At 45.9% G+C, this 27,026-nt stretch overlaps 1 protein-coding gene across 1 annotated transcript in view; it reads left to right on the forward strand.

Annotated features, from left to right (window-relative positions):
- LOC137796002 (novel protein similar to human membrane-associated guanylate kinase-related (MAGI-3) (MAGI-3)) overlaps positions 1–27,026 on the forward strand; it is a 131,014-nt gene that overhangs the window by 67,233 nt on the left and 36,755 nt on the right. The window contains exon 2 of the mRNA XM_068593631.1: positions 19,910–20,026. Coding sequence (XP_068449732.1) covers positions 19,910–20,026 — 117 coding nt within the window. The remainder of the gene's footprint in view (positions 1–19,909; positions 20,027–27,026) is intronic.

Consider the following 27,026-nt stretch of genomic DNA (forward strand, 5'->3'; position numbering starts at 1 on the left):
AGAGACCACGGGGATTCAGACTGCAGAGGATTTGCATGCTTTTTTTTTTTTAACTGGGCCAAGTGCAAATGAGGGAGAAAGAAATCTATTTGTCTGTCTGTCTTGTGCTCGGCCTCCGGTTTAGAGGTTATGAAAACGCATTGTTTCTACTTCACAGGCCGCTGCTGCGTGCCGCCTCGTTTGTGCTTCGTTCAGGGACGGCGTGTACATGTGTACGTTTAACCCTTGGAGGGTGTTCGGGTCTGTGGGACCCGGTTTTTATTTTTTCAAACTGAGACTTCTTGGCCTTGGCTCATTTTCTGCGAAGAACATATATCAGACAAAATGTACACCCGTTTATATTACACACAGGGTGTTCGGGTCAATAAAGAAGTGTGGAAATTGTGTACCTGAATTAAATTATTAGGCATATTTGCTGTTTATGTCGCTTGTAATTGGGATGAAGAAAACATCTGTTAAGTATTTCAACGTGTGGCTTCATAGGTTAGAGATGGACAGACATGTCAGGAGGAGCGATGGCGTCGATGAATTAAATAGTTCATCCACAGGAAATGATCAACAATTTGGATAGTTAATTAATCATTTTAATATGTTTTCACTGGTTCCAGCTGCTTTTCTGTATTTGGCTCGCCGTGTTGTTTTGAGACAAACGAGCAATTTCAAGACGAGAAAGCTCCCAATTTTTTGTCATCATTCTCTCTGACGTTTTTCCAGATGACAGGACTAATTGATGCGTCTGCGAAATGATCAACAGATTGAGCGCGGATGAATTTCAAATTGAATTAAAGCGTTGAGATCAGCTGCCAGAAGTTTCAGTGCACTGGGACGCGGTCATTAATATTTTATGGGACTCCTACATTTAAAGAGTTTACTATTCGATACTTACCATCCTCTTCTACGTGCACTGTCATTGTCACGATAACACAGTTTAAGGGTGAAACAACAACTTTTCAGAGTTTACTTAAAGTGAGGACACCTTGCCAAAAAAACATGTTATGATTTGTGCTTTTGGGGCCGTTTGTGCTCATGTCGAGCCCCCCTCCTCCTCCTCCTCCTCCTCCTCCCTCTTCGTCGCTGCCGACCTATGTGAGATTAGGATCGGTTCGCGGCACACACCTGAGCCGGGTTGTCATGGGGTCGGCGTGAGGACCGCCGTACCTCCCGGGGCCTCGGCCGGCAGCCGCTCCTCCTCTCCGGCCCTCCTCGCGTGTCGTTGCCTCCTCTCCCATTCAACTGCAGGGTGTGCTGACTCATGCTCCCTTCTGTCCGGACAGCATGTGTGCGTGTGCGCGCGCGCGTGTGTGTGTGTGTTAGTGTGTGTGTGTGTGTGTGTCAGAGAGCAAACTTTCCCCACAGCCACAGACATGTCAAAGCTTGTCTCCCCATTGACTTCTCGCCTAGTAAGTGTCAACACAACTGGCAGAAATCCCTCGGCCTCGGCATCATCCTCCTCCCCTCCCACCTCGAAGCACACGACTGATTTCCCCGTTGCTCCTTGTCAGAAAACACGACGTCTCTCCCCTCCGTCGAGTGAGTCGAGGTGGCGAGCGTCCCGCGTTTGAGGGCCAACCGGATTGGCGAGAACTTCCTCGTCTTTGTTTCCTTCCTCTGGCCTCCTTATTACCTCGCTCTGCTTCTTCTTCTCCTCCTCCTCCTCCTCCTCTCTCGCTGTGCTCGGCGTCCCTCAGGGTAACTGATTAAAACAAGTCTCCAGTGTTAGTTCAGCCAGATTAATATTTGGGTTTAAGATTGTTGGTCGGACATAATAAGCCGAAACATCGTGTTCATCTTTGTCGGGAGAAGGAAGAATCGGTTAATTAAGAAACTCTTCAGCAGAAGAGTTGATGGAAATATCGTCTGCTGCTGGATTACATGGAGCGGGATTACGGAGGATGACTTTTGTAGTTTTTAAAGTGTTTTTGTTTTTACTTTAGGATGTTCCACAAACCTCACATCAACAATTTAATATATTTTTATGAAGGAGTAAGTAGTTCTGAAAACTGCCCTCAGCGAGATCTTCATTACCCCGAATAACTGTGTGTGTGTGTGTGTGTGTGTGTGTGTGTGAAATGTATTTTTTTTAAAAGATAACGCTCTGAAAAGTCATTGAATGTCAGGAAGCTTAAAAAAAAAGAAGTGTTTTTTAAGGATGAGTATCGTTTTAGGTTTCTGTGCCGGTGTTATCCCCGAGGTTCACAACAAATAAACCAACATTATTTTTTCTTTTTCCCGACAGTACAAAACCAGTTTTTGTTTTTCATTTTGACAAAGAAGAAGAATACGAAGAAGAATACGTCCTCTAAAGTTAAATGTGGTTCAAACTGAAGAAGCCGTACTGAAAAAACTTTGTCGAAAAAAAAACTTTCAGAGTTGATACCTTTTTTTTTGCCAAAGTGTTGAGGTTTAATAGCGAAACTAAACCAAAAAGCCTAAAACTACGTCTGCACCTTGAACACAGGTAAACAATGTCCCTACCTGGATGCACACGTACATAAAATACAGACTTCATATGCCGGCAACATTTCTGTTTAGAGGATCCGAGGAAGTTTGTTCCTTTTTTTTCCTTCCAGAAACAGTTATTTTCCAGCGAGCCGCTGTCCCTCGGCACCGCAATCCCTCAAACTCCCTTCAGCCTTTTGCCAATTAGGAGTGCAGCACATTCAGTTTCCCTTCTGCAAAGCGGCAGTTATAGCCAATGTGGCCTTGTGATGGAGGTGAGCAGTTAATCCCCCGACTGCAGACACACAAAAACGCCCACGCGGTCTAATCAGTACGAAGAGGAGGAAGGGGGGATCGTTCTCACCTGTGACGAAGTCTCCCCGCCATTTTTTTTCCGCCTTGGCCTCGATCTTGCTTGCCAATTGTTATTTCCCTCCGCAGTTCAGGATGTCAATCCCTCGACACACATCGGCCATTATCTTCCACGTGAAGCAGGCCGAGGCGCGAAGCAACGTAAAGCAACGAGGCCGCGCTCCACTTCAGTTATTTCTCTCCGTGTCGGAGCTGATGTAATCTGGGTTGTCCCGTCGTAAACACCGCGGGGGATGTATTCGTCTTCATGACTCCTCGCGTTGTTATAAATGGCTCTGTGGGTCCTCTCGGTCAGCAGGATTAGAGCCCCGGATCAGGATTAAGATTCTGCGCCGGTGAGCGAAAAGGGAAAGTTGTTGGAATTGCCGTCATTATCCTCCGGACGCCTCACCGTGAACTCTTCACCTCGGCCGCACGTTACGCCGAAACGCGCACAGCTGCAGAACATTAGACGCGCAGATGTTCGAGGATTTTTTCTTTTTTTTTTTTTTTTACAAAGATTCTCGCTCCTTTACTGTGGTATTTTAAAGTTTCATGTGACGCAAAAGACGGGCTTGAACTTGCATAATTACACACGGGGTGATGGCGGTTCATCGTATAGATTGGAACCGCACACCCTCCAATCTGCAATCAAATCAGCATAACGAGACACCCTATGGATGCACTTATGGGTGCTCTTGTCTTCTCAAGATGTGGTTCTCCATCAGATTACAATCAGTAAATATTCTATTTTCAATACACAAAATGCAGTTGACATCACGAGGGATGAACGAGATCAGTGGGGTAAGACATGTATCTCATAGATGTCACTATCAAACCTCCCTTATCAAACCTCACACCAAAATTCGCAACGCTTTTTCGCCTGATTTTACTCGCTCGACACTTTATGTGGTTAATTCGCGTTTTCGCAACCAGTTGCGGCGACAAGGCTTGAGCCCCGTTCCCCAGTTAGCAGCACATAGCCTCACTAGCTAACCTAAACTGACCCGGTCACGTTCCTGTAGCTACCAGCACATAGCCTCACTAGCTAACCTAAACTGACCCGGTCACGTTCCTGTAGCTACCAGCACATAGCCTCACTAGCTAACCTAAACTGACCCGGTCACGTTCCTGTAGCTACCAGCACATAGCCTCACTAGCTAACCTAAACTTACTAGGTCACGTTCCTGTAGCTACCAGCACATAGCCTCACTAGCTAACCTAAACTGACCCGGTCACGTTCCTGTAGCTACCAGCACATAGCCTCACTAGCTAACCTAAACTTACTCGGTCACGTTCCTGTAGCTACCAGCACATAGCCTCACTAGCTAACCTAAACTTACTCAGTCACGTTCCTGTAGCTACCAGCACATAGCCTCACTAGCTAACCGCGAACGGTTGCGAAAAATGTACTTTTTCACAACCGTTCGCGTCTGTGCATTGACTTTATGTAATCTACTCGCGCGAATATTTGCACTCTTTCAGTGTGAACACACCCTTACATTAGAACATTTTAAGTTTTCTTTAACAAAATCATATTTTCTTTTGCGTACATTTTCCAGAACAGAAATGTGAACACACACGGGGTTTAAAGACGGGGAGTTCCATATCTCTCGTTCCCTCTCAATAGATCAGAAAATACTGTCAAGACATCCATCTTCGCCCTGTTTTGAGAAGAATGAGAAGTTATATAAATTGCTATGAATAATATAAGAACAAACCCGGCTGTAGATTCCTTTAACGACGCGGATCGGGATGCGATTGGAAGATTTGGTGCGACTGAAGTCAAGATTTCTGGCTCAGAATCTGAGAAAGAAAAAAAAAAAACTCATCTTAAGAAAACAGCCTCACAAGATATGTAAGGGAAGAGGGGAAAGAAAAAGGAACTAATGGATATCGCCATGAAACTTCCCCAGTTGATTTCTCAAATTAGGGCAACCGCTTTCTTTGTACTACAAGTTTTCGAAAAGGTTTCAATATGCAAATGAAGCCAACTTTTGGTGAATTCAGGAGAAATCTACAGACACAAATATAGAAAATGTTAAATAAACAACTAAATATGTATTTTGGATGTTTTCTCTCTCGTAGTCTGAAACAAAACGGCTGTTTTTACCTCGCATTCTTCAAAACTAAGAAACTGTCAAAATCGTCAAAAATTGCCAAAACTCGTGCAAAAAAAACACGAGTTATGTAACCGATACGACCCCTTTAGAGGGCTGTTGGATAATGGGACGCTGTGTGTGTGTGTGTGTGTGTGTGTGTGTGTGTGTGTGTGTGTGTGTGTGTGTGTGTGTGTCGTGCTCTCTTCGCACAATGCACTTCCTTCCCGTAAGATGCCCCGTTGCCCCCAGGATGCTCTTTGCTCACTCGACAGTGAAAAATGCGTGCGTTTGCAGCTGATGGGAGGGACTGTGGCGTTCTGGGGCGGCGGCGGCGGCGGCGCAGACATTACGACCTTCCTCTTTCACGAGAAGCGGCCGCGGTGATGAAAAGAGAAAGTGGTTCGAGGAGTCCTCCTCGCTCCCGGAGAGTAGCATTAGGCGACGTGACTGCACCTTCTGTTCGCTCCGACTCTTTTGAATGACGAGGAACGCGCTCCACGCCGCCGCCGCCTCCTCCTCCTTTCCGGGGGCCGGACCTCCGGGAAGTTACTTTTAATGATAGCGCGCCGTAATGATCTCCACAGAATGCAGGAGGCGAGAGTGCTGAGAGACACACATCCTCACTCTCGCTCTCTGATCTGACACACACAGACACACACACCATCTTGGTCTCTTCCCCTTTCTTCCTCTGCGAAATCTGGCGAGGCGGCTGCCGTCTGAAAACAACGAGGCCAGCACATCTCATCACCGCAGCAACAATTACGGCTCTATTTCAAGCTTTATCTTTGTTTGGGTGTGTGTGTGTGTGTGTGTGGTTGAGTTAATCAAAATGAACCGTCTCTCTGTCAGTCTGTCAGTCACTTAAACCCCTCACACACACAGAAAGAGAGAGAGAGAGAGAGAGAGAGAGAGAGATTCCCCTGCTTCCCGTCCTCTGCTCTGCGTCGGCCTTCATTTAACGAGCACTTTGTAGTTTGACTCCTATCTGCCGCCGTTGAGGAAGATGCCGGCGACAGATAGCCCCGTATTCCTCTCATCGTTCCCGTGGCGGCTGGTAGGATTAATGGCAAAGCTGCCGGCCGCGGCGCTCGACGACCATCTTGGGTGATGGATGACTCAGCCCCCCCTTTTTTTTCTTCTTCTTCTTCTTCTTCTTCTTCTTTTGGCCCATTGCGGACTCATTAAGCATCAAAAGGAATGCCCGATGAGCTCCGCAGCCGCAGTAATGCACAGAATGTCGGGTAAACAGCAGTCAAAGCGGTCCTCAGTGGAGCGTGTTTAAGGTCCTGCTGCTGCGTTTTCCCGCCCGGTGTCCCTACACGAGCTCCTCGTGTTCACAACGCCTCGCCGTGGCATCTTAAGGAGCGAAAACCCGACTGTGCCGTTAGGTCTGTAGGCGGCCGCACGGGAGATGAGGATCCACGCTCGCCTTGGTTTATGGTTCCCGTGTCTTTTCCAGACGCCAGACCGGCAGGCGGAGCAACGAGCGTTTAGAGTCGACCTGCACGCCGACGTTCACCGATATCTCCCTTCCAGGAATTCACCGCCATCTGCGTGTCCTTATACTCCGTCAGACGGGTTTTATAAATGCTCATATTTGTGGACCTCTTCAGCTGAACGTTCTTCAGCGGGATCCATTGTTCGTGTTTCTGCTGCGGCTTTTAAAAACAGCGGTATTATGCTATGAAACCGTGAAATGCGAGACTCAGAAAGGACGCGGTTAGCGGACCAATCACAGTCTTTCGGGCTGCGAACGGCTCGCGGAGCTTTGTCGGATAGTCCGAATTTTTGGGCGACGCACACAAGATGGCTGACGGGACGACGCAACGGGCCCTTGCGGGTCTTGCGCGCTTGCGTCTCTGCGTACAACCCGAGTATAAAGGACCCTTTATGCATTCTCCTCCTTACTGCTTTCCACCCGCTTTCAATAATTCAATACATCTGGCCGAGTTCTCGCTCCACGAAAAACGCACACAAGAAAACAACAACACGGCTTTTCTTTTACGCAGACATGGGTTGACAAAAAGTTTGCGATCAGTCAGACCCTCCCACAAGCGGGGAACAACACAGCTCACTCGAGTCACACTTGTTTTCATAGATATAACTGGAAAACTCGTTTTCTCTCTCTCTCTCTCTCTCTCTCTCTCTCTCTCTCTCTCTCTCTCTCTCTCTCTCTTTGTCTCCGGCAGCATGCATTTGTGCCAGATGTAGTTCTGCATGTGAAACAGCGAGGAGTGGAGCGAATAAGAAATGCATGTCGTCGGCTACAGCGGCGTTTTTTTCCCGAGCTGAGTGGCGTCGAGCCGAGAGGCCGCGCACGACCAGAAGGAGGGAAGGAGGGAGGGAAGGAGGGAGGGAGGGAAGGAGGGAGGGAAGAAAGAAAGAAGCGTGGATTGGAATGAAAGCTGAATGAATCGGATTCATTTGGGAACAATAAACAAACAAGGGCGCTGTGATGCCAGCGCGGCTGTCAAGATTCAGTTGAGTGCGATTATTCAGAAATCAAAGCAACGTGCACACGGTACAAGATGGGTGCACAGATTTATTTTACTGGGGGGGGGGGGGGGAGCAAGCGGGCGGTGCTTATTGATCAAAACATGTTAAAACACAAAAAAAACCAGGATCTTGCCATATGGCAGGAGAGGCCTGCGTGTCGTTTAACTTGTTTGCGAGAGAAATATCAGATGGATTGCCAAGAAAGGCTGCACAGGCGTTCATGGTACCCAGAGGATGGATCCTACTGATTCTAGCGCCACCAGGTGGTTGACGTTGGTGGTTTTAAATGAAATGTTCCAGCAGCTATTGGATGGATTGCCATGTCATTTTGGTTCGTGTCCCCTAAAGGATGATATTCGATTTTTAAAATGAAAGGCATGCCCAAATGAAACCCTAATCTTCGATGGCACACCACAGTACGCTTAATATCAGCATTATGTCGTTCCCTTTAGCCAAGTTTACGGTCACATTTGTTTCGTGCTGATTTGAAATTTCTCAATCGAAGAATATTATGAAAACGGCAAAATAACCAAAACAAATTGGTCGATTGCAAATACGTTCGCTCGAGGTTGTTTCAGAGTCGATGCACTCAAATGTAAGGAAGCGCCTGTTGCTAGTTTCCCCTAAAATTTGTCCCCAGATTCAGGCGTACGCGACTCACAGCGAAGAGGAGAAGCAAAGGTCAGTCATCGACAATGTTGTGCCAACGTCGGCCGGATGCACAAACGCTCTCTTATTCTGAGTTGTTTTTTTTTGCAGACGGCGTTGTCTGAAGCGGATGCTCAGTGAGCACGACCCACATGGGATGTAAAGTGTGTGTGTGTGTGTGTGTGTGTGTGTGTGTGTGTGCGTGTGTGTGTGCATTCTGCAGCTGTCTCCTTCTGTGCACCGGCCACATTAAAGATAGAACAGAGGCAGAGGCCATAGACTGCTCATTAAAGAGAGAGCAGCAGCAGAAGAAGAAGAAGAAGAAGAAGAAGAAGAAATGTGAAATGGAGAGGAGCCAGACTGTATGAGATAGCAAAAAAACAACAAAAAAAAACAGAATGAAGAAACAAAAAAAAAGTGAAGCGAAGCGAGAAAGAGCGACGTCGTGACTCAGCACCTGCAGGGCAACACTCCTCCGTCCTCTCGCCACCTCTTCTCGCACTTCCTTTATCCTTCCTCCGTCCCCCGCCCCCTTATCTCTCGGTCTCTCTGGGACCAGGAGACTTCTTCCTTCCCCTCGCGCCGCCACAGCAGCTCTGGCACTCCCGCCATCGACGCCTTTAATTCTCACCCCCTCTGCAGTTCTGCTGAGTCGGGCTGATCTCGCCTTTTACTTTTACAGGAAGGAAGGTCATCCCTCCATCTCCGGAGTGGGGATGGACAGAGGGGGAGGGGCCTGTAGGGGGCGTAGGGAGGAGAGGAAGAGGAAGAGGAGGACATATGGTTAGTTAACTTTAATGCGGAGGCAGATGTCTCTGTGAGCTGTGTTTGTGAGATCAGTGGGCTGGAAATATCTCATGCTATGATCATACGAGGGGGGGGATTTGTCTTTATTGTCCGTGGCTCGGCCTCATGTGGCTTTCAGCGTTGGTTTAAAGGCATTTCATCTTTCTGCGATGTAAGAATTAGACATTGCATAATGGAAATTTCTCTTAAATAGTCACATAATCCAGTTCCTTGATACAGCTTCACTCCAAAATGCCATCACATGGTTCGTGGACATCATTCGCAGGGTGGAGTCATTTGCTCAAGCTGCAACAGGGACACACTTTTTAGTACACGCCGCCTTTTGTGCGTGTTTCACTAAGACGTGCAGTCAGCAATAATTACTCATGCTCTTGGAATGATTTGCCGAACGTCGGAAAAATCTGAAACAACAAATCAAATCACCTCTGCTGGATTTTTGTCATGTATTGTCTTTCTCCGCCCTGTTTTTTAAGCCGCTTAAAATGAAGTGAAATGAGCCTCGGGGGCGCGCCAGGCCGAGGCCTGTTTAACTTGCAGACGGACCGGAAAAGCAGCTCCACGCAGCGACCAATCAGGCGAGTCCGCTCCTCTGATGCAGACATTCTCCGGCCGTCGCAAACGCTCCGCACGCCGGTTACGTAAGGGAGGAGGATTCCTCAGACGGCGCCCTTCACGAGGGCGTGGGATTATAAGCCAGGTTCACGCAGAGTCGGGCAGGCGGAGGCCGCCGGGATCCCGATCTGACGTACGGCAATCTGAAAAATTCATATTCGCGCTCAAAGGTGCCTTCAGGCAATTTCTGTCCTCTAAAATGGCCACGAGAGGCTGCCAGGTTTGAGAGCAGGGATGGAGGAAGTCGAGGTGTGTGTGTGTGTGTGTGTGTGTGTGTGTGTGTGTGTGTGTGTGTGTGGGTGTGTGGGGGGGAGGTGTCGAAACTGTCAGGGCCAGGAGAGTGACGAGAGGAGCCAAACCAGAGGTCTGGGAGCCCTCGTTTGACTGAGTGCCACAGGGGGAAGGAGGAGGACGCTGGCGACCTGTCCTCCACCCCGTGAAGGATGGAGAGCGAGGCCAACGTCCAAAAGGGGGCGGGGTTACCGCAGCATCTGCCTGCCTGCCTGTGAATAGAGGTGAAGGAGAGCATTAGAGAGAAGGGTGTAACAGTGGGGGAAGCACCCCGGGGTGACGTTTTCAGAATGAAGACACATCCACAGAGGTAGAGGACAAAGGTTGAAAGTATGGCTGCCTTGTTGCTGTGGGTCCAGCTTCACAGCGCTCAGGTGACCGGATTATTTCAGAGGAGTATTTACTCAGCTCTGGTGTGTTTAGTTTTAGTTTATTTCTTTTAAAAAAACTCCTTACAACTGGAGGAGGAGCTGACACATGCACCGTACACAGTCACTGTGACATATTGCATTAAAATACATGTAATTCACTTGAATTTACATGTATTTGAATTTCCCCTTGGGGATTAATAAAGTATCTATCTGTGTTAGCTTCTTCTCATTTGTTATTGATGCAAGGGTTGGGCGAGATGGAGTAATCCTCTACAGCAGTGGGGGAACGTGAACGCACTCCAGGGGGTAAAATGTATATTTAAAGTCAGCATCCATTCGAAAATCCTTTGAAAATAGTTATTTAATAAATACCCAATGACATACAAGTGTAGATTCATCCACTGAATTTGATATATTCTCTATTAAATCAGACACGGATGGCACAGCGCGTGCTGGGTATTACATGTTGTTTTTTTTTCAACATAAAAATGCTTCACAGGGGGGTTCATTACTGCAAAAAAAAAAGGTTGAGAACCTCTGCTCTACAGTATCGCCTGAATAAAACTGTATTTCATATGACAACAAACACACACCTGCAGAAGAAGCCTGGTGGGAGTTGCGTTGCCAGAGATACTCACCTCTCTGCACTGAGCGGCGACTATATCTCATGCATCATATACATATATAAGGGAAAGTCAAAGATATGATCTTGGCTTAGCCAGCACACTCAATGCCAGAAGGTACTTCATCACGTTGATGCAGAAATGATGTAAAGATCCAATGTTGCTGCAAATCCATCCATCTCACCGGTCTGCAACTCTTTGCTGACAATGGTCTCTGAACCCTGATTTATGAAAGCGAAAGCTGCCGGACAAACAGTATGAAGCCCTGAGCGCTGACACGCTGTCGGCTCAGTGGTGAGCAGCGGATCGGCGGTTCGATCCCGGGCTCCGCTAGGCCCATGTCGACGTGTCCTCGAGCAAGACGCTTAACCCTAAATGGCTCCCGTAGCTGCGGCGGCGGCGGCGTACGAATGTTAGATGATGCTGATGTGGCACCTAGCATGGCGGCTCCTCCCCATCAGCGTGTGAATGGGTGAATGACGTCGTGTCGTGTTTAAGCACTTTGAGGGGTCAGAAGACAGGAAAGTACGGGTCCATTTACCATTGATGTGTCACCCTTGGTCACCTCTCCTGGAAGCGACATGACCATCAACACATAAACCATGAGGACTCCATCGTTTTATGCACACTTCCCCACGAACTCTCCGTCATTCGTTTTGTCTCTTCACAACCTTCAGAGACTCTCCTCCGACTGCGTAAAAACCTCAACATAACACATGCTTGCAATTAAGCGACAAAGCCCTCTAGCGGTCGCAGGAGTTACGACTCGTGTCCGTTTTCGGGAAGCGAGGGAAGAAGCATTGTGAGGTATTGTGGAGCCACAGAGTCTGCAGAGGCAGAGGTGGCTGCACGGAGGGAAACGGCACATCAAACGGAGGCTCGCCGCTTCCTGTTTAACCGTGACCACGGTCGCGTCGCCCTCTTCCGAATTACATTCGAAAAAAAACCCCTCACATGTGTCGGTCTAATTATAGCGAATGTATTTTTGTCTTTTCTAATTTGTGGGACTTGTGATATATGTTTTTTTTTACAAGCCGGCCGGCTGACCTGCTGCGAGGTCAACGAGGTTTACGCTTGTCAAATAAATAGCTCCTCTTAACCGGTGAATTACAAGGTTTCCCTCGTCTGTGAAGTAGAAGTCTGACAGATCTGTGCCGCCGCGACTTAAAAAATGATCCACTCGTTGCACAGTAAATATATTTGGATTCAAGCATATACTGCATGATGTATTACAGCAAGTGTCTGGATGTCCCGCGGGTATATATTATGGAGAGAGAGAGAGAGAGAGAGAGAGAGAGAAAAGACAAAGGGAGGTGTTTCATGGAAATGAGAGATTGCAGTCTTTGCATACGTATTACAAGCACACCAGCGCACCAACGTGACTTTTTCAAACGTCTAAACGCGTACAGCATTCCTGCCATTCTAGTCTCTTCTTCGCGAGGTGACCGAGTGCACCGAGGACGGTTTCAGGGAGCAGAACCAGACCCGACGGCATATTCCCTTTTCTGAAAGCCGGGTAATTAACAGGCAGACAACAGAGCTAATGACCTCCCTGTGGACGTCCCACGCGCCTCAGGGAGGAGGGGGGGGGGGGGGGGCAGAGCAAAATGTCGCAATACACACCAGGCGTTCCACCAAGAGGATCACGGAGAGGAGAAAACACTCCTTGCACAACCGAGCTGCCTAAATAAATAGTTTTAGAAAGCACTTTTTTTTTTTTTTTTGGTTTGGGATTAAACAAACACCATGCAATATGTTCATAACACATTGGAGATATTATGTGTTTTAGGATTTAAGGGGAAAAAACTAAATGTTTTAATTGCTTGTTTTTTCATACATGTGGGTATCTCCAGTTAGCGTCCCACAAACTGGTGTTGTGGGACGCCTGGATAGATAGATATGGACTTTATAGATATGGACTTTATTAACCCTCAAGGGGGAAATTAGATGTTAGGGGAGCAGCGCCACACTTTTTATAGACACCAAATGTAATAAAATAAACTAAACACACAAAATAAAATATAAAAATATATATATATATATACTGTATATATATATAAGAAAAATTCAAATATATTTATATATATGTTTATATATACACAATAAATACAAATAACTGCAGAAAATACAATAACTGCAGTAAATTAAGGAAGTTAAATTAAATGTAAACAGTGTGCAAAATATGTTAAATATATAAACACACAAGAATACAGCCATAACCTTGCATAAATACACAATAGGCTACAAAAAACATGCTCTTCAACAAGCTTTTTATCTTTGGTTCTCCTTCACGTGTCACGCAGGTTTATTGCAGAATCACATACTCTCCGACTTTTCGTAAAAACGCATCCCCCCGAGGCGTTCCCGCTGTCAATTTGTGGAGTGCTTGAGGGCTCTCTGGCAGACATTTTGAGCCGTTTGTAAACACATCCCTTCAGTCCACATTGCTGCAGACTTTGCCTTCGGAAATTACCCCACAATTCATAGTGCTGTGACATGAAACACGGGGTTACCGGTGGAGGCGGTAAACAAAGAGAGTGGCACACAGGAAATATATGAAATGAACGTAGAAACATAACGGATTTTTTTAAGGTGGCGCATAAAAACACGTGAAATCAGAGACTTCTACACAGCGGATTCATCCATCAAGCATTTGTTTTGTTGTAGCTGCTCACGAGGAAATACATTATTTGACAATAATCTCTCACGTTCGAATCAGAAAGTCAAAAATATGAGTACAAAAAAACAACACAATTGCTCAAAACGTGTTATGACGTCGACAACTTAGAAAATAACTGACTGGTTTAAAAAGTAGATGAGGCCAATTGACAGAAAGCTGGAGCAGCACCAACCAACATAAAACTGTATGCCTTCATCGTGAATGAACTTGTGTGATTAAGCAAACGTGCTTATGTCATGATTTTAATGTTGTACAGTTCAAAAAGACATGACGTGTTGTCAGTACTACAATCTTATGTAATCATTTTGCACAAACTCAACGAGTGCATAATAACGTTCGCAGAACAAATCCCTTCAAACGGATGCTCGACATGCGCTTGTGTGTGTGTGTGTGTGTGTGTGTGTGAGAGCTATGTCTGGAGCTCGAAGTGCGAATCTAATTCTGTTGCTTGTGAGTGAGGTGTTGGTCTAAGTGAGGATGTTAACAGGCTGTCGCTTCACTCGGGGTGCCAGGCAGACGTTCTCTCTGAGCCTCCAGTTTTTTTTTGTGTGTTTTTTTTCTTTTTGGGAGAAGAGGAGTATACTGCTGATGCCAGGTGAAATGGCAACGCGCCGCTGAAGGATTCCCGTGGGCGACCTTGCTCTTCGGTGACACATCCTCTGCCGTCGCTTCATGCGGAAGAACGACGGCGGACGAGCAGAGGATCCTCGGTCCGGGCCGAGTGGGAGGCGAACCGCCTCACTTAAAGGGACGCCGGTCGCTCGATGAGTCTCCTCTCATTTGGAGGAAGCCGGAGAGGAAAGCTCATGATATGACTGACAGGAAATAAATTAGGGGGTCATTTTCTGCCATCACATTGACTGCAATCCTCGTGGGCTGAGTGGAATGACAGGAGGAAAAAATGTAATTGTGAAAGTTAAGAAACGAGACAACACGATGAAAGAAATGTGACAAACGAGACCAAATGATTTATTGTAGTAAACAGAAAGTTACTGGACTGCGTCCTTCTGGCCATGAACACAGTACTGGACGGGCCGACCGGCCACAGATCCTCAGATCAGAGGCCTTTTGTCTACAAAAAGTCACTCAAACATAGACGTTGGAACCAGGAAGAGACTCAAAATGACCTCAAAAAAACATGGAACGACCACGAAGAGACATGTAAAGACCACAAAGAGGCCAAAATGACTGCAAGGAGATGCAAAACTGCTTTAAAGAGGCAACAAAGAGACTCTAAAAAGGGGGAAAACCTTAAAGAAACACAAATACAAGGACTACTAAGAGACACAAAACAACTACAAAGAGATACAAAACTGCTTTAAAGAGACATCAAAGAGACTATGAAGAGGGGCAAAACCTTAAAGAGACACGCAGTGACTGAAAACAGACACGAAACAACTAGAAGGAGATGTGAAGACACAACAAAGAGACAACAAAGAGACTATGAAGACGGGCAAAACCTTAAAGAGACATAATGACTACAAAGAGAAACGGGAATCGACTACGAAACAACTGCAAAGATAGATCAAATACCCACAAAGAGACGAGCAACGGCCAGCAAAAAGAGAGGAGAGAGGCGGCGCGGCCTTCTGCGTCGCCGTGCCCGTCGGCTCATTAATCCAAGCGGCCATCTTGGCCGTCGCTGGAGGAGTTAGCTACAAGTGAGTGGACGGCGGGCGAGGCACAATGGAGCCCATTGAGTCCCCCGTCACAGGGAGAACAAATGAGGCGCGCCACAATAGCCGCGTTATCTGCGGTGGGGGAGAAGCAATGAGGATCTCTGATGTGACGCCGCCTCGCTAACAGCCTCTGACAGGACCCAGGAAGCCACAAAGGCCACACTGTATTTGTAGATCAAACCAGTGTGTGTGTGTGTGTGTGTGTGTGTGAGGTTTTTTTTCCTCATTTCTTTATCTAGCGAAGTGTGACTGAGCGAGCTTGCTCGACTCTCTTCCAGTCAGACGCATCCAAAACCTGGTCGCTCTACGATACAGCCACGAGCACATCGACTGCCGCAAGGCGCCCGAGTTACAGAGAGCCGACTGACGACCGTGAGACGATGTTGCCGCGCTTTCATCATCAAAGAGAGAGTTTCATCATCACAAATGCAGAAGTTTTTAGCCTACAATTAAGGGCTCGGTGCGCCGGCGTCATATTCGATGTGATTGGCTTGTGCTCAGGGAGATTTTGAGGCAGGAGAAAAGATCAAAACCGTCCGTACAACCTGGTTAAAAGCCCAGTTTTATTTGCAAAGCCTCAACGGGCTTCGCGGGCCCATGCAGCAGCAGCGGCAGCGGCGGCAGCATCATGGAAGGTCGTAGCGTCCTGAGCTCTGAAACGAGACGAGAACGCTAAAAAAGAAAATCATAGCACTTAAGGGAAGACGGAAAAAAAGTGTTTGAAGACGCCCATGGGGTGGAAATTCAAAGAGGAAGACAGAAAGGGGAAAAAAAAAAACAATTAGAAAAGTATATCGTTCCCAAACGAGTTCATATCCGTCTTTTTATTTTCAGAGGCATTTACTTTGTGAGGCTGAAATATCCACGCGAGGAAAAAAAAGAAGCATTTTGAAAGATGTTATCCACTATACCCTTGTCGTTGGAGGTCGATGAAGCAAATACGATGCATCATATTCATTCTGAACACTGTAAGCACCAGCTGACATACCACTGAAAGTGTGTTTAGCTTCGCCTACGTCCAGGATAACCAACAGATTGATGATCAACGAATGCCTTTTATTCATTGTGGGGTGTTTAAATTGCCGAGAAGTTTGCACGTTCTGGCTTCAGGACGAGACCGATGTCCTGGTTTGAAGCGAACTTTTGTCGAAACCTCGCTTGGATGCGACATCACTCGCTGAAAGCATATGCAGTGTGTTGAAACAGCCATAGTTATATTAATTCCCTTGTGCGTGAGCTGAATTTGAACAAAAAAAGGAAAATTCTGGGACAGTTTGGAGTTGAAGTTGCCAGACTGGGCCTCGGTTCCCCCCCGACGTCCCGTGTCTGCTCGCCTGCGTGACCAGCTGCGCCGCAGCCCTCTTTTGGACAGAGAGAGAGAGAACGGTGCAACCTTTTTATTCTGGAAAAGCCAGGCCCGTCGGGATGAGCGCTCGTAAAACGGTGTCAGATGGCAGCGTGGGTCCTGTGTGACGCGAGGGGCATTTCTGATGCGAGTCAACAACGGCCTCCAAAAGAACTGGGGGGAAGCGTATGTATTAGAGCAAAGTAGAGATTTTCAACCACTGTGCCGAGGTGATAGATCCTCATATGTGCCGTGGGGAAATGTTTAATTTCACTTAATAATCATTTTCAACAAATCATTTTTCCATTGTTCAATTGTCCGAGCCTGCAAAAAAATGGCCGAGCAGGTATTTAAATACTCTTCCATGCCAGCAGGTAGCAGGGGTGGGAATCACCAGAGGTCCCACGATACGATATTGTCACGATACTTAAGTCTCGATACGATATTATCGCGATACATTGAGTATTGCGATATAATGCGATTTATTACAACTGTAAATTGTCCCCAAAAGAAAGCTTTGTCAACAAAAATTAATTGATTTATTGATTATTCTAGGACTACAACGTTTAGAATTGATTAAATAAAAGATCGATACTCGGTTTCCGTGTATCGATAAAATATTGCCACGTAAAATATTGCGATACTATGCTGTATCGCGATACTATGCTGTATCATTTTTTTCCCCCCACCCCTAGTAGGTAGCGCAATAATTACCTACCATACATGCAGTATTATGCTACAATATGGCATTTTGTAACTTTTTGGGGTTGTTGGTGTGCCGCGGGATTTATTTGTTGTAAAAAATGTGCTCAAAAAATGTTGAAAACCACTGTATTAGAGCTCAGAGTAACAGGACCTCTGTGTCATGATGGTTTCTGTCCACGACTTGAGCAGGAGCAGAGGACTCGAGCGTCAAGAATAACTGAAATGTTCCTCGAGCTCATGATTATTCTATCGCCCCGGCGTCGTAAAGTCCATCTGGCTATTAGCTCACGCTGTACATCTACTGTAGATGATCTACAGTCGTCTTTAGTCCTGCTGATTGGTATTCGTGGCGATGCAGAGAGGAACCCTGCTGAGCAGTTTGGTTTGCAACAGAGAGAGAGAGAGAGAGAGAGAGAGAGAGAGAAGGGGGGAAAGGAGACGGAGAGCGACTGGGGGAGAGAAACGGGGGAAGAACTGATGACTCGTCTGTAGTCAAACTGTTTCAAAGCCGGCTCTTTCCCCCCATCTGTCAGGAGATGAAGCTCACGCTGAAGCTCAGGGCAGACAGACGCCGAAGATCTCTTCCTGTTTTCCAAACTCCTCGTCATGTTCTTTCAGAGCGAAACTTTTTTTTTTTTCCTTTCCCGCTTGTGTGTGACGACTCTGAAGTCTTCCTCCGCCTCAAACTTTGCATGAACTTCCCTTTTTTTGGGGGGTGTTTCTTCTCACACAAAAGCTTTTGGGAGTTGAGAGCAAAGGCGAAATCTTTTTCTGATTTTTTTCTTTTTTTTTCTCCGGCGCCTCACTTTTGAGGTGGCGGCATCGCGCCGCGTCTTTTTGGTGAAAAGTTTCGGAGGCCCGCGCGAGATCGTTGGAACTGTGAAAGGCGTCGGAGCGGCGCGGCATCCGTCATCCGTCACTGAGCGGGGTTTGGGGATTTTCGCGTTTGTTGCTTTCAGACGAAGGAAAGGCGGCGATGACAAAGAGTTCGACTCGGTCCGGTTTTGTTCTCTGCATTTTTTTTTTTCACAAGCCGCCTTCCCTCGATATGCAAAAGACATTCGAGCGCGGCGCCGTGCTCTCTTCGCCGCCTCATGTTGAAGTGTTTCTAGGCCAAATACGCCTGTCTCCTGTTCCTTTTAAATCTCCATTTACCCTTAATGATTGAAATGGATTTAACAAAAAAAGGATCAGAGTTTATAAAAATCTGTTTAACCTTCGTCCTCCCCTCGTCGGCTACAATCTCCCCTCAGGGATCAAACTGGAATTAAAAGGTGAATAAACTAAGATTTAAGCTCTCAGCCAGGACAGAGCAGGTGGTTGCACAGGTCGTGCAGGCACAGGCTGCATGTTTTAAAGCGGAGTATAATGATGCAACGATGAAAACCTCGTGCTAAAAATATCTATTTTGATCACTGTGAGAGTTTTGGGTTCATCCGACGGACTTCGGGAGGGTTTCATTTATTTGACCTGCTTACGAGAACGAGGGTCACGCCATCCGAAGCGATACACCCCGAGCTCGAAGCTTTCACGATGAATGCGTCGTGGACTTGTCATCCACGATATGAACATGCCCTCCATCATTTTTACCTCATCAATAAAATGTATATCGACAAGGCCTGGATCATTTCAACATCATGGATGTATCGTAAGATATATGGAAGTTATCCACTTCTCGTACGATATTTTGAAGTTATCAAACGTTATCCTGCGATATCTGGACCGGACCTCCATCACTGTCATGTTCTCGACTTATTGTACGACACATGTCGACACCTCCCACCAAGACCTTTTGCTTTCTAGGTAGATTTTGAGATATTGTACGTCTAAAGCAGTGGTTCTCAAACTTTTTCTGTCACGCCCCACTGTGGAAGAAGCAAAATGTTGTTTTTTTAACTCGCGTCCCACCTGTAATACCTCTGCGCCCCACTAGAGGGTCGCGCCCCACAGTTTCAGAACCACTGTCTAATTGCACTTTTATGCTCTTGTAATATTATGTCAGTGGCTTGATGCGGTCCTAAAAAGCAATATGTCATCCAACAAAAGTTACGTTTAAGCACATTTTTGATCAGGATGTTGATGGTTTGAATATCTGGGGCCTAATCATATGGCAATATTTCTATTATTGTGTCTGATTGTACTCAACGTGTGGCTTGTGTTCGATATGTTTTCATATTTACGTTGCATGAAATATGAGAACATCATGAAATAAATACAAGTAAAATTACAGGATTACAGCAGCAGCACTGCTCATTAATAAGATAAAAAAAATAAATATTACATTAAATATTAAGCAATATTACATTTACAGATGGAATAAAAATATACAGATGGAATGAAGAATTTGTATAAAAAGTACTTAAATATACCTAAAGCTAATATTGTACCAGGACATGGATTAAAGTGTTCATAGTGCTGAAGTGATTGTACTCAACGTGTGGCTTGTGTTCTCTGTGTTTTCATATTAACGTTGCCTTTAATCCGCCCTCATGGAATAAATACAAGTGTATATGTTGGATTTAAGTAGAAATGCATCCAAATCCTTCCGAATGGAAACTCCACCGGGATGTTGAGCGCTCAATATGTGTGGAAAAAAAACCCCTAAAAGTTAAACATCTGAACCGTGTGCTATCGATCACGCTGCGAGGCGACGCGTCACTCCGATAGATTTCCTCGTCTCCGGACGCCGACTTTAGAGGAAGCCGCGGCCGCCGTGGTTTTTTATTGACCCGTTCCCCGCCTCTGCTTTTGTTCCCGCAGGAAAAGTATTGAACACGGACCTGCGCCACTACCTCAGCCTGCAGTTCCAGAAGGGCCTGCTGGACCACAAGCTCCAACAGATCATACGGGACAACCTCTACCTGCGCACCATCCCCTGTGAGTGCCCGCCGCTCGCCCGCCACACGTGTTCTTCTTCATAGCATTACCACCTCATGGGAACAATGGGGATGTTTTTCATCCGTCACACAGCTGGAAGTGCAACCCACCGGTGTTCCCTCTCTGTTACGCCGCACAGGACTGCACACGCACTCCACACTCGCACACAGCTGCGCCCTGCACTCACGCGTTTTCATCTCTCTCGCTCATACACTATACAACACAGACACACACACACACACACTTCTTCTATGTCACAATAGCAACCTGATCAAGGACATCTCTCTAACCCCTATGTAACTTATTTATTTCTGCCCCATATCCTCTCAGTATGAGCCATATTCTTTCACTCACACACACACACACACACACACACACACACTCCTCAATGCCATGCTTGGAGAATAGTCAGCTAGTATCATTGAATGTGGTAAATACAGAAGTTGGTACTGGAGACTGCCAAGAAGCGGTGCAAAGAGCAGCAGCTGTGTTCAGAGATTGAAATGTCGGATGTTGCAAAAACAATGCAAAGCAGCTGTTGATCCAATAGTCTGTTTAATTGCTGCTTTTAATGTGTGTGTAGTTAATCAATAGAGACAACAGACAACAATCTGGAATCCAACACTTTTTTTTGCATCTTAGCCCCTCGACGCTCTTGTGTCTATTTGGATTGAGTTTTTTTTGTTTTTTTTTCTCAGCGTGCATGTGATAAGCTTTTAAATGAAAGCGTGAAAATTACCAAAATTAGAGTGAAACGGCTGTCAGTACAACAACAACAAAAAAAGGCAGATTAATATCTTGATTGCGGTTTGTGTGGGTTTGTACAAAATATGCTGCATATTTGCAGAAGCTTCCGAATGTAATTTTCTCAGATTTTATTTTCTCACCCCAAGTAAACAGCGCCAGTCTCTGAATAAATAAAGTGTAAATTACAATATCAGCAAAGATGATTATGGGGCTTATAAAGATTTATTATAAGGGCCTGAATAACTGTAACTTTATTAAACATCAGCCTCGATCGTGGCTGCTGTTAAAACAGGAGATGTGAGCCTCAGACGCACGAGTGTGACGTTGTTTTTTACGAGTTCTGCTGCTTTCCTTTCATGGATGTTTCATTTCTTTGAGTGTTTTTTTTCTCATTTTGTTTCAAGTGGAGAAATATATTTATTACGCACTACAGTGTGCTTCTAGTTTTTCTTTTCCTTCCGTCCTTCACTCTCCTTCTTTAGTTCATATATCTGTCAATCACGTCGGGAGCTTTGTTGTAACTTTAATGTATTTATTTATATATTTTTCCTTTCAAAGAGGAAAAGATAATAATAGTTTCTACATCGTCTTCAGTGATGTCATGTCCAAGGAAAACCTGATATTCAGGCCTGCTGTCCACACACACACACACACACACACACACACACACACACACACACACACAGATACACACACACACAGATACACACACACACACACACACACAGATACACACACACACACACACAAACACAGATACACACACACACATGCACACACACAAACACACACACACACATGCACACACACACACATGCACACACACACACACACACACACACACATGCACACACACACAGATACACAGACGCACACACACAGATACACACGGACACACACACATGCACACAAACAAACACACACACACAGATACAGACACACACAGATACACAGACGCGCACACACAGATACACACACACACATATACAGACAGATACACACAGATACACACACACATATACAGACACGCACACACAGATACACACACACACATATACAGACACACACACACAGATACACACGGACACATACAGACACATAGATACACACACACATACATACACACACACACACACACACACACACCATAGCTTTCAATGCATTCTGTCGTCCACACACACACACACACACACACACACACACACACACACACACACACACACACACACACACACACACACACACAGATACACACGGACACATACAGACACATAGATACACACACACATACATACACACACACACACACACACCATAGCTTTCAATGCATTCTGTCGTCCACACACACACACACACACACACACACACACACACACCTTCGTAACTGTAACTTTAAACATGGCTTCCAGTCTCTTCCCCCGGTACGACGCTGGCGGTCTTTCAGGTGTTTTTTTTGCGACCCGGTGCCGCTGGTTCCTCGTCAGCAGCCGGCGGCTCGCTGCAGGAGGCGGACTCTCTAATCCCCGGCTTGAATTACCGTCCTAACGAGCAAGAGGACCGGGACTCGCACCGCGACGGCACCTCCATCATTCATTCGCTCGCTTCCAGTCTCCCATCCCTCACCCTCTCTGTTTCACTTTCACTTTTTCTCTGTTTCAATTACCCTCGCCTGCCTGTATAAAGAAGAAGAAGAGACGGTGGCTTCTCTCAGTGCTTCTTTCTGTTGAAAGCATACTTTGTATTTCTGAGTTGATTTTGGTGACACAAAAGGAAAAATAGACGAAAAAACATATGAATGTATTGTATTGACCACTGTGCTCACACAAATGTCACAGTGCTGCACAGTCGTAATGTTGTAATAACAATCAGAGCTGCAATGCATTTAATATTCACGTCATATCAGGAGCATGAAGAAGCTCCTTATACACTATGAAAGTCCACGATCGCCTGCCATAAAAGCTTGACCTCTTTATATTTCTGTAACGTATTTGATGCTTTTAGTTTGTAGAAGGTCGTCTTTACAAATACGTGCTGTTTTGGAAGAAGGGGTTAATTTTGTACGTGTACAACAAAACGCAGTTTAACGATGGAAATGAAATAGAACAATAGGCAGAAAGAGACAAAGGACCCTCAGAGCAGCAGTTGACGGTGAATGGAATAAATCTTAAGTCGATTAAAGAAAATAAATTGGAGCTTTTCCGTGTCAAGTGCACAATAATGCATTTTAATACGCTGACATATGAACAGGTGTGTGTTGCTTGAGCGAAGCTCTGCATCAAACATTCGCAAGAGGAATAGCTCAGTGTCGGGTTCGCAGTGCTGGATCACTGACTATCAGCTGAAAACACGGACGAATCACCGTGAAAAAGGGTTCAATTCAACTACCGAGTGGGTTGAAAAACCGGTAAAAAGGAGGTTTTACACCGTTGTAATAATTTATGATCAAGAATGACCTCTGCTTTTATAGACTGTACATCACTGGATCAACTAAACGTCACCTTTAATCACATGATTCATCTTCTTTTGGAAACCAAACTGTTTCAAATGTACGTTTAAGGGCCTGAATTATACTCTGTTATCTGTTTGAGAGCATTAACTCGTGTGTGTGGGCCTTTGCTCGATTGTCCGTAAACGCATCATCTCATAAACGCGTTTCCAGGTGTGTGTTTAGACCTAAACTCCTGCAGACAACTGACAATAACGCGGTGGTTTTTAATCTTTTTCTGTCACGCTCCACTTTGAAAGAAGCAAAGTCTTCGCACACCACCGCCCCGACAACATCGGAACAAGATGGTCCAACTTTTTGAGACTCCTCCATCCGTGCTTTTTTAATTCATAGATTAAAGAAAATTGAAATAAAGTAAACCAGATTGCTCCATCTGACAAAAACTAATAACCAATAACAAGATTACCAAGGAAGCCGGTTGGATCCCTGTTTTCTCCCCATAGTTTCATGTTGAAGTGCCCTTGAGCAAGGCACTGAAGCCCCAGTGCTTCACAGCAGCACAAAGCTCCTTCATTACTGAGGATGCTAACATGCAGAGAATAATCCCCCCACTGTGGGATTAATAAAGGATTCTGAAAAAAAAAGATTATTATTATTTTTTTTAAAGAATCTGCATCTGCCCCTTGCGCCCCACCTGTAATACCTCTGCGCCCCACTAGAGGGTCGCGCCCCACAGTTTAAGAACCACTGCAAAAACCACAAGAAGCCGAAAAACAAAGTTTTACTCTTACTGCAGTCGTTGTGCTTCGCCCTCTAAAACTGCTGTACTTGCTCGGCATCTTTTTGAACACTGATAATCTTTCTCTCCCCACACACACACACACACACACACACACACACACACACACACAGCAGGTGCAGTGGTCATTTCGCGTGGAGTGCCGCGAAATTGACGAGGCCGGATTTACATCCCCAAAAATGTGTTGACGGTCGGGCGACCGCGAGAGGATTAGCAGATGCGGTTTTGTGTCACCGTGCCAGCGGTCCACTCCACTTTAACTACCGGCCGGCCCACAATGCCGCACTCTCACACGCGACCGCGGGCGGCTGGTCTGTGCCGTCTTGTTTGTGTGTCGGGGGGAACTGCACTTTTTAGTTGGCCGTAATGGAAGCGTCAGCTTCTACTTTTTAGTCCGGTTGTGAAACTGAAAAGAGGAATGTTCACATGATGAGTCAGGAGAGAGAGAGAACGCAAGAGAGAGAGGTAGAGAACGACAGGGTCTGCAATGGAGGGATAGGAGAGAAAAGTGATGAGTAGAGAGACAGTGTGAGAGTCTGCGTCTCCTTCACTTGGCCTTGAGACGAGCTTCATCTCATTTCGTCTCTGGCGGAGACGCTGGAGGAGGCTCTAAGGGGACAAAGGCAGCAGGATTTCTCCAAAAAAAAAAGTGGACGACGAGCTGTTCCTGGACTCCCTGCTGAGATCAGAGATGGGCAGAAAGAGTTTGATCTGACACAAAAGTCTCCTTCTCACACACACACACACACACACACACAATGCAGTGGCCAGGACATGCGGGGCCGAGCCGTGACCTCTCTGTCCGGCTCCGTCGCAGCGATTTCTCTTCTCCCAAAAAGAGCGGATGTTGGAAGTGAACTAAGTCGCAGTGACGTCACCCCGATCGGCTCGTGGGCCGCTGCTTTGAAAACCTCGAGTTATCAGAGCTTTTGGAACCAAAAGTGACGACAAGAGAAGATTTTTTTATACGCTACGCCCAAAGCATACTCTTCATCATCATCTATTTTACTCTAAACGGTCCGTCGTTGACGACGTCAACCTCGTGCTTTTTTTTTAAGGAAGACTTGAAACTAGCGATTGAGACCATAAACCTACGTTTGCAGTGTTTACTGAGGGAATAAATCAAGTGAGAAGTCGTAGCATTTTTCTCATGTACTTCTATACAAGAGTAGCACTTGAGCTTCACTTTCCTAGACCCTGAGTCTTCTCTTCCCTCGCTTCCTCAGTTGACGATTATCCTATTTTAACGGTCGAAGAGTCGCGTTGCGTTCCTTGTTAAGTGACGATAGCGACGCTCCGTTTCCCGGCGTGACACCAGCAGAGTGAGCCGCACCACAGCGATGCTGCGTCGCCGCCTTAAAAGCCAACGTTTCGCAAAAGAAACCAAAAGACTTTTCCCTTTGTAATGAACCTCCTCCTTCCTCTCTCGTTTCCTTTTCCGTTCTCGCCATTTCAACAGCGAGTCCCGAGGACATCCTTTTTTTTCTTTTTTTTTTTGGAAGTCCCAACATAAAACTATGCACGGACTCACCATGTTAAATTTATTGGCCTGCCATGTCTGACTGGCTAGCTCTGATGTTCCCATCAGGTCGTCCTCTCGGCCCAGACGGTTGGGGCAAAACTGAAGCGACAATTTTGTTTCGGTCCAGGTTAGGCTGCGACCACTGAGCGTGTCCATGGAATCAAGAGGATTATTGGGATATTTGGGGAAAATATGCCTGTTTGTTTTCTTGCCAAGAATTGAAGGAGTGGGTCTTAGTATCTGTCCGGTAAATACTGAACAGCCGGTTTGCTCAATGTAGCACGAAGACTAGAAACAGGGAAATATTCCAAATGCTGTAACCTCTGCACCGTATAAATGCATTTATGCAGTAACAAATACTATATATCACCGAGCTTTCTATGTCGAGGCCTCTCTCGAACACCTCACCTCAGCAGAGCATCAACTGCTCCTTTTTTTTTTTTGTTGAACAAACACGGAGCATTTTGTTTCCGAATGTCCAGTCTCCAACTGTTTATTTGAAGGTAAATTCAAAGTGTCCACGCCAGCGTCGGACGAATTTCTGCTACGTTCAGCCGGCTGAACCCCTCAAAGCTCAGCGAGCCCTCATTATATTGTCAGCGCCTGATCCCCAATGGGAGGCGTACGGTATACATCAGTGTGACATTCAGGATGACGGTTCGGGGAGATGCTTGGCAGGTACATAGCTGTGGCTCAAGTAATTGGGCTACAGGGGACTTTTTTTTTTCTTTTCTGAGTGACCAAAGCCAGTGCGGCCAGGCAAACAAGTGTGTAATGAGAAGCAGCAGAGGCTGGCGTCCTCACACGCGACGCAATGTCAACGGCTGGAATGAAGGCGCTCTGTGGAAGGAAGCTTCTCTGATGAATTCACACCGCTGCTGGTGTGCAGAGAAGCTGTCACCGTCCAATTAGCGAGAAAATATGGAAGTGGGGAGAAAGAGAAGAAAAAAAACACACACACAAGGGGACGGCAACACAAAATGACTTAATAGGACCGCTCGGACACAGCGACCTGTTCAGCGGCAACATGTTTCACTGAGATCCCTTTGGGGTTGTACGAGAACAGAGGTTCTCAAATGGAGGGAAGGGCGTGTGTGAGATTTAAAATATATATATATTTAAAATGAGCCTCCAATAAAAAATGTTACATAAAGAATATTTCATAAAATATAAGTGTAAGTTCATGAACTGAATTGTATAGATGGATGGATGGATGGATGGATGGATGGATGGATGGATGGATGGATGGATGGATGGATGGATGGATGGATGGATGGATGGATGGATAGATAGATAGATAGATAGATAGATAGATAGATAGATAGATAGATAGATAGATAGATAGATAGATAGATAGATAGATAGATAGATAGATAGATAGATAGATAGATGGATGGATGGATGGATGGATGGATAAATAGAGATATAAATGGATGGATGGATGCATGCCCAACACTACAGACACCAAATTGAATAAACTAAACAC

This window comes from Clinocottus analis, unplaced genomic scaffold, assembly GCF_023055335.1.
Source record: "Clinocottus analis isolate CAN_PGR_092001 unplaced genomic scaffold, fCliAna1.0.p SCAF_3, whole genome shotgun sequence".
NCBI classification, from domain to species: domain Eukaryota; kingdom Metazoa; phylum Chordata; class Actinopteri; order Perciformes; family Cottidae; genus Clinocottus; species Clinocottus analis.